The sequence below is a fragment of the Dipteris shenzhenensis genome, unplaced genomic scaffold, assembly GCF_047967505.1.
Source record: "Dipteris shenzhenensis isolate YYH24624 ecotype China unplaced genomic scaffold, Dip_SZ_1.0 scaf0021, whole genome shotgun sequence".
Classification (NCBI taxonomy): Eukaryota; Viridiplantae; Streptophyta; class Polypodiopsida; order Gleicheniales; family Dipteridaceae; genus Dipteris; species Dipteris shenzhenensis.
In genome coordinates, this window is record NW_028239328.1 from 25,127 (window position 1) to 35,329 (window position 10,203).

The 10,203-nt window shown below is 49.2% G+C and overlaps 1 protein-coding gene and 1 non-coding gene across 2 annotated transcripts; one reads left to right on the forward strand and one right to left on the reverse strand.

Moving 5' to 3' along the window:
- Nucleotides 1-1,281: 1,281 nt before the first annotated feature.
- TRNAA-UGC (transfer RNA alanine (anticodon UGC)) lies at nucleotides 1,282-1,354 on the reverse strand. Its single transcript has one exon. It is a non-coding gene; the product is annotated as a tRNA-Ala (tRNA).
- A 2,732-nt stretch (nucleotides 1,355-4,086) lies between these two features.
- On the forward strand, nucleotides 4,087-7,221 carry LOC147879422 (uncharacterized). Its single transcript, XM_087372198.1, has one exon. It carries the CDS (start codon nucleotides 5,756-5,758, stop codon nucleotides 6,524-6,526), a length of 771 nt encoding a protein of 256 aa, XP_087228324.1. The 5' UTR covers nucleotides 4,087-5,755; the 3' UTR covers nucleotides 6,527-7,221.
- The last annotated feature ends 2,982 nt before the right edge of the window (nucleotides 7,222-10,203 follow it).

The window sequence follows — 10,203 nt, forward strand, 5'->3', positions numbered from 1 at the left end:
ATCTCTGCTCTGGACGATTATGTACTAGATACAACCGAAACCGCAGCTTATGAAATCTCTTTAAGCTAGAGCCACAGAGCTCTCTACCTGCCCGATCGCACGCACCAACCTTGAGCAAATGGTGTGGCCTACCTACTTCTTGCGGGCAAGTTCCTTCTAGTTATCACGGCAGTAGGATTGTCATAACGGGAAGTAAATGCCCACGGGTTCGCTACTTTTGCACACAAACGGCGGATAGAACGAGCTTCCGAATACCGAGATATACGGCACAGATATTAGCTACTATAGCATTCTCCGGTGAGGAGGATAAAATAATCCGAGGGGGTCGGTGTCTACAGAAAAAGCCATGAATATCCTAACTAAATAAAATTTGAGAACTAACAATTTATCAAAACCATCTTTATAACTTTTGTTGGCTTTAATAAGAACGCGGTGCCGGCTTTTTCTTGTCTGCTTACCTTTGCGGTGCCGGTACTTACTTGCCTGCTTGCAGTGCCGCCTCTTCTTGCCTGTTTGCTTGCTGTTGGTGCCGGTACTCATGTGCCTGCTTGCTTTTATGATGCCTCAGGCACCTACTTCATTGCCCGCTTGCTTTTGCTCGCGGTGCCGGCTCTTCCCTGTCTGAGGGAAAGTGCCCGGTGAGATCTTTATTAACTGAATATCCCCCCTGCATTGAAATTTAAGAAGAGATTTTACGGTTCTCCTTCTTCGTTTTATTCTGTTCATTCCTCCCTATTTCCCTGGTAAATGCCCGAATCTCTTCTCTGTAATTTGTTCCTCTTTCTCCACTTCCTCAGGAGATATCCTGTTCGTTAAATATCGGTTCATCTTCTTCATTATCACTATTCCCTTCGCTGTTCCGTTGACAGGGGAACTCTTTAATATCCCCCTCGACCACGGATCAAGATTACCCGACTTGACAACAACAGCAAACACCCACCTTAAGGAATGGAATGGATTTCTGGTAACGCTAGGTTGATTGGAGTACAAATCAAGGAAAGACTGACTGTTATGGAGAGAAGAGGTCTCGCCTTGATCCCATCTCGTTTGTTGCCAAACCATGAGGTTCCTAGGGAACGGAGTCACTTTTCCTGATAAGGAGAAGGAACGAGGCTCACGGGATTCCAAAATAATACCATCTGCCGGTTCCCCGGTGGGAGGGCGCACTTGGAGTCACTTTTCCCGATAAGGAGAAGGAACGAAGCTCACGGAATTCCAAAATAATACCGTCTGCTGGTGGCGCTTCTGGATCCTTATCCAATGCGCTAATCTGTATATGAATGGAGACGATCGGACTCGAACCGATAACTTCATACTTGCAAAACATGCGTTCTACCGATTGAACTACGCCCCCGTCCTCGTTCCATGCGCAACACGTATCATACAGGCAGGCACGGGGGAGCTATTGTTTATACATGCTCGTAGCCCTTTTTTTATAGAGTCTAAACCCTATCCAAGACACGGTCCCATCCCATCACACTGTCGAAACTGTGTCATAAGAGTATGTCGTTGACAGCAGTAATAGTTCACGAATCTTTCCTCGTAATAATAGTTCACCACGTATCGGCGCTAGAGATAAGCCGCTTCCTCGGGAGCCTCCTCAAGGCTCCCCCATTATTTCGAAACTTTATCTCTTTCCAGGCCAGGCCGTGAAAGCGCTTTCCGGCGAAAACGCTAACGCGTTTTCGGCCGCCTTATCCCATTTCCTGCCCCCCCGGATATGGGTTGTTGATTGCGCCTGACCGGCACCTCTAGTTAGTACGACACATCTTTCGGAATACGAGCGAATGCTCGGATCAGTATTTCTTAATGATTCGAGCTAGGTACCCAGAAGTACGTGAGGCCAGAATGTATGTGAACCATTCGGCCATGACCTCATTTCTTGAGCCAGAGGGGGAACCGCTCCGCGAAATGAGCTGGCAAGAGCAGGCAGCAACTCTTGATCCGTTTCACTCTCGTGATTCAGGAGGGAGGAAATGGGATTCGAACCCATGATACAATCTTCTCGTATGTTGATTTAGCAAACCAATGCCTTAAGCCGCTCAGCCATACCTCCATCGACCATCGCTTGCTGTGGGGAATAGAACGAAGTGTGATAGCATACGCCTGGAAAAGGCGGAAGGCCGGGCCCGCTAGGGTTCCCCCGGGGCCGATAGACAATTTATCCCGTCCCGGCGCCGAGTTGCACTTTATCCTTTTCATTAGATAGGCACTCTACCCGTTCCTTTCGGGGAGATTCGAAGCGGGCCTTTGGCCCAAAAGGAAAGATCTTATTGGAATGGAAAGTCTAGCACAAGAGATTACGCCAAAAGCTCGCTCTTCAGAAGAGATCTCTCAACACAACAAGGGTGGGCCTGCGAACCGCAACTCGGCCTCCGCTTCGTTGTTATGGCTATTTGGGCCTACGGTGGCAGCCTAGACTAGAGAGGTGCCCTCAGCCACCCAAAGGATACACACTTTCGCTACGCCAGTATCTCGAACTTGTACGACTGGGGGCGATAGCTGGTCCTTGTATATCCCTCCGACCCTCTCCGGGGAACCGCGATGCGCTCCATATCTGGTGTGATACTTGTTTCTTGCAGAGCACAACTATATTGGCCTTTCGTACCGAGCTGGGTAATCAGAGGAAAAGAGATTCGAACAACCAACTTTTGCTTTTAGAGATCATTATTCCACCATTGGAACCACTCCCCCAAATCAAGCAGTTATTCCTTTTTCGAGGGGTCCGGGTCGAAATGACAAATTTTCTCCCGTTCTTTTTTTTCGGAGGATGGTGAAGATGTTATCATTATATAACGATAACTCGAATTTATACAACGATAACAGAAATTCAAGGATTGACTTTCGCGGAGGTTCCCCGCCGCTGTTCCCTGGGCACCCCCTGGCCCTTCGGTGCCATTCTGGCCCGAATTCTCGTATATAGATGCAAATCTGAGATGAATTAGATAGTAATGAAATAATAATAATATAACGAAGTCGTCGCGGGTTGTGTGACCTGCCTGATGAGTCCAAAAGGACGAAACGACTGGCTGCTCTCCCGGCAGCAGTGGAAAAGTGAAGGGATTTCACGAAGAAATGTTATGGCCAGGCGGGGCCAACCAATATCAAAATCTATTGGGAATGGAATGCTTCTTGCAGCAGGAAAGGCAAAACTAACTTTGGCAGGGTGGAAATACCAGCCAGGGCGGCCCAATAGGACGAGATGCGGATTCGAACCGCGAACGTTAGGCTTTCAGCCGATCGATTTCCCAATCAATCTATCCCGTCAGGGGGGCCACTTCTCGACGCCGGGCCCTAGGGAAAAATATTGATATTGGTAGGGGAAAGCGGTAGAGAAAGCCCTAGTTCTGGTAGGGACGGGACGGGAAAGCCCAAACCAAGGCTCCCTGGCCTGAGAAATCCTTACCAACGGAAGGAGAGGTATCTTCCCTTGCGGAACGGATTACCCGAGCCAGGGATGTACCTTCAGAGGGAGCTTTATTCTACCCCAGCCCAGCCTTCTCAGGCCCAAGCAAAGGTCTCACTTCCTCCTATCACTCCTCTCCCACGCAACTGAGCTTTGCCGAGCCAAGGCCACTGAAGTGAAGAGGCTCATCACCTGAAGGAACCACCACTAACCCGGCTAGGGTGGCGAAAGAGGAGCACCATAATGCATTGTTGTTGCTCGGCCTATAGTAAGTATTCGTAAAATTTCGCATTTTCGGTTCCGGTTGGTGATCAATTAGTTAGCGAGCGAAGCGAGCGTGCAAGCGCGCTAATGGGATCCCGGGCCCTAAGGCAAGGGCGGTGAAGGCAGTTCAGCAAGGATTGATCCGAGTTGTTTAATAATACGAAATTTTGTAGATGGATGACCGGCACTTTCCCGCAAGCAGGCAAGTGGGAACTGGGAATCCGGAGCTACGCTAGCCCTCTTTCGTTAGGCAAGCCTGGTGGCACAGGGCCGGTCCTTGAAGTCGGCTGGTATGAGAAATTCTTACTGGCAAAAGCAGAGAAGGATATTCAGGCACGTCGTGATCGTGATTAGCTAGAGGACTAAGCCATTCCACTTCCAGAACGACGTGCGTTCCGTCGCACAGATCGATTTCCGGCAGCCCACCAAGATATCCAGTACCCCTATGTATCCAACACCTGCTACATGGGAACCGCATTGGTAGTAGAGCCTAGGGGTTTCCGGCATACAGGTCAGGGCAAGTTCGGGCTGGGGCTAGGCATGTGAAGGTCTCCAAGGGCATGTGAAGTCTTCCGAATCGCATGATCTTATCCCGTTAGGGAGAGCGAACCGGCGCTACACCTCACCTAATGTCTGCTACCCTACAGGATATTAGCCAATTCGGAAGGGAGGGAAGGAAGGACGGCAGATTACTTTGGCCGGGCAGAAGTGGGCACTTTCCTTTAGGGAGCCACGTGCAAATCCACTGAGAATGGAAATTTCGTATATAGAATCCGCAATTGGACCATGGAGTGCAAATCCACTGAGAATTGTCCAAGGAATGGAAATTCAATCTTGCTTTCTTTGGCGTACCCACCGCGGAAAGGCATCGATTCCGGGAAGGAATTTCGGAATTGCGTATTCTAGTGGATGCGGCAAAGGCTCGCCGCACCCACCAAGAAGTTGGGCTCGCACTATCGTATCTGTTGGGGGAGCGTTGGCTCGCACTCCCCGGCAAGTTGAACGGTTGAATCATGTTGGCACACCATCGACTTTCCCTCGGCACCATTCCACGGGTTCGATTCCGGGATAGCCTTAAACTGCCATGAATATCCCCAGCTTTAATAACCAACACCACAAGACATGCCTGGAAACGGAAGAATGATTACAGAGCAAATGGCGACGAGTATCAAGGGAAAATTGAGGATTCTACAGGACGACTTCGCCGAACACATGGGCACGCTAAGAAACTTCCCCGGCCGCCCGGGGCCAGGCGATCTCAGTGAGCTCTCGGAAACCCTTTTTGTTATCCGTGACGCCACCCTGCCGGATATGCAATCGGTAGCGAGGCCTTTGGTGCAATTCGGACCGCCGTTCGATGAGTTGATGGAAGCTATAGACTGGGCTCTCGCCCCCCTGTGGCAAACCCCGCTTCCAAATTCACGCCGAGGCCTTCAGCCTATCCTGCCCCTATTGACACGAGTTGGGATCAAGTGGGAACTCACCGTAACCGAGATCACCGAAAAGGTAAACCTGGGGTTGGACGTGCGAATATGGGATTATTTCGAGCCAAATGTGTTTCTTTTTTATGTATGTAATCTTTCTTATGTATGGAATCTTGGAGCTCAAATCTTGGCAATCATCGCACCACTTCTACTAGGAGTAGCCTTTCTAGTGTTAGCCGAACGTAAAGTCATGGCTTCCATGCAACGTCGGAGGGGTCCTAATGTAGTGGGATTATTTGGGTTGTTACAACCTTTAGCGGATGGTTTGAAATTAATTATAAAGGAACCCATTTCACCTTCAAGTGCTAATTTCTTTCTTTCGAGAACCCTTTTTTGGTAGCTATTTGTTCCAATTGCTCCTCGTGATGCTGCGGAACCTCGGTAATTAGGATCTTAGGACGCAGCCATACCTATGATGCAAGGAATAATTGACTCACATCATGACATTCCGGTCTTCTTAATCATTATTCTGATCTTTGTACCACGGATGTTGGTTCGCACCTCATGGCATTTCCATTACTGAAGAAATCCCATTCCTGAAAGAGTGGTTCATGGAACTACTATAGAGATTATTCGGACCATTTTTCCTAGTCTCATTCCGATGTTTATTGCTATACCACTTTTTGCTTCATCACATTCAATGGACGGGGCAGTAGATCCAGCCATTACTATCAAAGCTATTGGACATCAACGGTATCGGAGTGCGCCCCTTGACGAAGGTGATGGAAGTGCAACGAAATGCACCGGACTGCTTCTACAGTCCACAAAGCATCTGGCTTACCGGATGAGAGACGAGAATCAAGGGAAATTCTCGTCTGACGTCGAGAGACTCAAGGGACTAGAGCATGCCAGAAACGGGAGGTTGAGGTGTTACCCATGCATTGAAAAGGCTCCCCCAGCTAATGAGAAGCCTATGGTTCCATTCCCGAAGTCGTTGGAGGTATACATCCCTGCTTCCAGTATAGGCAATACGCAGGAAATGGATGCTCAGCTTGCGATGTCCAATGACAGCGCTGAAGTAGTGAATCCATCGACACCACAGCTAGTGGCATACAACTTCGGACCCAACAGGCCTGACCCCGTCATCTCTGGAATGGGGGATCCCCGACACGTTGGCAACAACCACAGTAGTTACGAAACTACCGGAGGAAGAACGATGCCGAAGGTTGACTGTTCCTGCTCTGCCTTCCCCGGGGACGGAGGTCCTACGGTAGGTAACAGCAAGCACGAGCACTTTACCGAAGGGGACCAGCGCTTATATTCCACCAGGGTCTCAACTGCTCGCAGTAAGGAACGTTGCGAAATTCCGGTGGAAACTCAGGGGTCACAGAGAATTGACCATAAGTGGAAATGGTTGTATTATTCCAGGTAAGACATATCAGCCTTTTCGTTTGGGGGGTTACCTTGTCGGTCGGTCGGCTTAATTGAACGGGAAACAGATTCCTAGCTTGCCGGGAATGTCACCGTTCGATCCACCGGAGTGTGACGGTCTATCCTTGAAAGACTTGAGAAAGACCTAACGAAATAGTAGTATACTCCTCAAGTGTTAATAGGCGCGGAGAGCTGTTTGCGGGGAAACTTGCAAGTACAGTTCGGAGGGAGGCGAATGGACCTAGAAAGGGGCTGGCCGTCGACCCAACCTTATGAGTATTCAGACTATAACAGTTCCGATGAATAGTCATTAACTTCTGACAGTTATACGATTCCAGAGGATGATTCGGAATTGGGTTAATTATGTTTATTAGAAGTGGACAATTGAGTGGTTGTACCAGCTAAGACTCATTCATGTACGATTATAACTCTGGCTGATGTACCTTACAGTCGGGCTGTACCTTCCCCAGGTGTTAAACGTGATGCTGTACCTGGTTGTTCAAATTAGATTTCCATTTTTATATAACGAGAGGGAGTTTACTACGGTTAGCGCAGTGAGATCCGTGGAACTAATTATGCGTTTACGCCTATTGCCGTGGAAGCTGTTTCCAAGGATGATTATCTGGAATGGATATCTGGTCAATGAGCAATGATGCAATCACCAATAATGCTAGCCGCACGCCTGCAGCACTTCGAGGTGGGGGCTTAATGAACCCCCCCCTCCCTATGCCCTTGCTAATGGAAAAGGGATACTCGCACGGAAGAGATAGTTGCTTCTCATGAAATAAAGTATCATTTCTTCCCCTTGCTAGGGACGGGATTTCAACCATCAATTGGGTTTCCGCGGGGAACATCGCAGAAAGATCGAGTTTTTGGGGGTTCCCGGGAATCCGAAGCTTAAGTTCAGTTTTTGTGCTCTGTTAGTTGGAGGAGGGGACACAAGCCCTCCCCTGAAAAGCAGGAACCGCCACGACAAGGCCAGAGCACTTGGTCCTGTACCCGGTCGCCTAGTGGAGGGACCTCCACGTAGGGAGCAAGGGGAGGTCGAATGACTGAAGCCACTCGCCGGGCTTTTGCTCCCAGCTGAGAACCCCAGTTGTTCAATCAGCCGGCATACGCAATCAAACCTCCAATCGGGTTTGCCTCGAATCATGAAGTCGGCTCCCACTCGTCCGCTTTCCTCGGCATGTCTTCCATCACGAGTGGTGTGGTTCCGTGTCGCATTTTTCTAGCATAACATATTTCGGTGGAAGATTGTTTTTCCATTCCGGCTTTTCGTTATTCCTGATTCATTCCCTGGCCCGGCAAAGGAGGAAAAGAGAGTGGGAAGGCTTTTCGTGATTCCCTGGCCCGGCAAAGGGGGAAAAGGGAGTGGGGAGGCTTATCCGGATTTATTCCCGGCAAAGGCTTTTGCTTATTTCGGATGTATTCCGGATGGAATCCGGATTCGGGGAGTGGGAAGGCTCTTTTGACCAAGTTTGAGAATTCTTTGTTTTGCCAAAAACGGCCCACCACTCTGCCCGCACTCCAATCCACTCCATCGGGAAGCCCCGGCCACTGCGAACGGGGGCCAGCTGGCTGTCCGAGCCCGATGAAGTTCCTCGGGGCTGAAGGTCAAGAGCAGCGAATGGGTATCCCCGGCCGGCCTCGGATTCCGTCGGTCTTCCACCACCCCTGCTGTGACTGTCATAGGTGCAAAAGTTCCCGTTTTGTTTCCTGTCATAGTGGGATTGCCTCCTTTGGGCTAAAGGTGTTCACTCCTCTGGTTCCTGGTGAACTTCGTTCATAGCTGCGGTTCACATCGTGAACTCCTAATGTAGTTAACTCGGTTCGGTGAACTCCTGGATCGAATCAACTTGGTGTGCTAGCATTCCCTTCCCAGGCATAACCCTCTACAAGTGTAGCTTGGGCAGGTAAGGCGGCCATTCAAAGCTAGCAGCACAGGTTCACTTCGTGAATGATGGTTGGCTAGCAGTGCCTGGCATAACCTCTTATAAGTGTGGCTTGGGCTGGTTCTATAGAGAAAGCTGCATCTTCAGCTATCGGCACTCGTTCACTTGTTGAATTTATTGTCTGGCATAGGCACAAATCGCTGTGAAATTACCTTTCGTGTTGGTGGGTCTGGGCCCCACCTTGGTAGAGGTAGGCTACGGGTCTGTACCCTTCGGCTGTGCCTTTTGGGCCGTGGCTTATTACTCGAGGAAGAGAGAACTATAGAGAAGTGCCTCGACTTGTGGCTTTTAGCGGTTGAAAATGCCAGGCATTGAATACCTATCTATATGTATGCCTCGAGAGAGAAAGATGCACTGATAAATAGAAAATAAATGCAGTGAATATGCGCCGCTGGCATGCATGTGTGAAAGGATGAGATGCGGTTTATGGTTCCCGGGCCACAAAGAGACCATCATTGTTGGCCCTCATGCTTCGGTCGAGTGGTCCTTCGGACCCCGGGAACCTGGCGGAGGAAGCGTAAAGCCTTTCACCGGCCAGAAAACCATTCTCCCTTCCATCAATCCCGGGTGGGCAGATGATTCTGGCCCTTATTAGTGCCTCTCTAACAAGTATCTTAGCCGTAAGATTGGGTCTCGCATTGTATCGGTGACTGGTTCGTCACCGCATAGATAGGCAGCCTGGCTGATCTCGGCTAGGCTGAGAGATTCCGATCCCGGCTGAATGAAAGTGATTCATTTCAGGAATCTGATTCTTGGAGGAGAATCGGGGGGGGGTTCATTAAGCCCCTCCCCCGAGGCAAAAACCTACTCCAGTCTAGCCTATTTGTTTTCGAGTAATATTGAACATTTCTGTTAGGTAAGGGAAGAGCCGGAACCAGCCAACCAAGAAGGGGGGGTGACCCGCAAGGGCCACCCGAAAGGATCTAAAGCCTCTTCTGCGATGCTATAAAGTGTGAACCAACCCCCGCAGTATAAAGAGCAAAATAGTAAAACATGATTGAGGAAGACCTCTCGGGACTTGCAAAGCTGACCAGCTACCAACACGACTTGTTTATGCCTATCGAAGAACCTTTTGATGCTAATTCGCGGGAAACTATACGAGACATACAAGATAACTAATATACGAAACGAAAGCGACCGGTGGAAATACGTCAGTTTCTTACTCATGTAAATGAACTATTTCTTGGCAACTTAGACGACTTGTTTAGAGTTTTGTTTCGCACCCGACCAGAAGGAATTATATCTTAACAAATGGCTTTATGGAGCATTCGTTTTAATTCATATTTAGCCGCAAGCTTTCATAGGTTCTGATCTCATATATTCTTATTAGACACCCATATAACTTCCTTCAATGACATATGACTAAACCTTGACATATAACTCAACCCTTTTTTGCGACCTTTCCACTCACCTTCCCCATATTTCCGAAATTTCGTACGTTTTGGATATAGCACTTGAAATGAGTCCCTTTTTGAATTCGGAATATGAGATCCACACTTCGTATCCTGAGATCTTTTTGTACAGATGGCTAGGCTCGTCTCGTCTTCGTATGCCCTACTCCCCCCCGTTCCGGGTCCGATGGAAACCGATTTGACTATGTAGTAGTCGTTTGGTTATGTCAAGGGGTGAGTGCTGTGTTGAGCTCTGTATCACAAGCATAGCATTTGGCTACCCATATCCACGCGGTTGAGGGCCTAGCGGACTGCGTGCGGGCTTTTCTTTCACT

What these genes read in the sequence shown, in the direction of transcription:
- LOC147879422 (XM_087372198.1), top strand. Translation starts at nt 5,756, where the DNA reads ATGTTTATTGCTATACCACTTTTTGCTTCATCACATTCAATGGACGGG.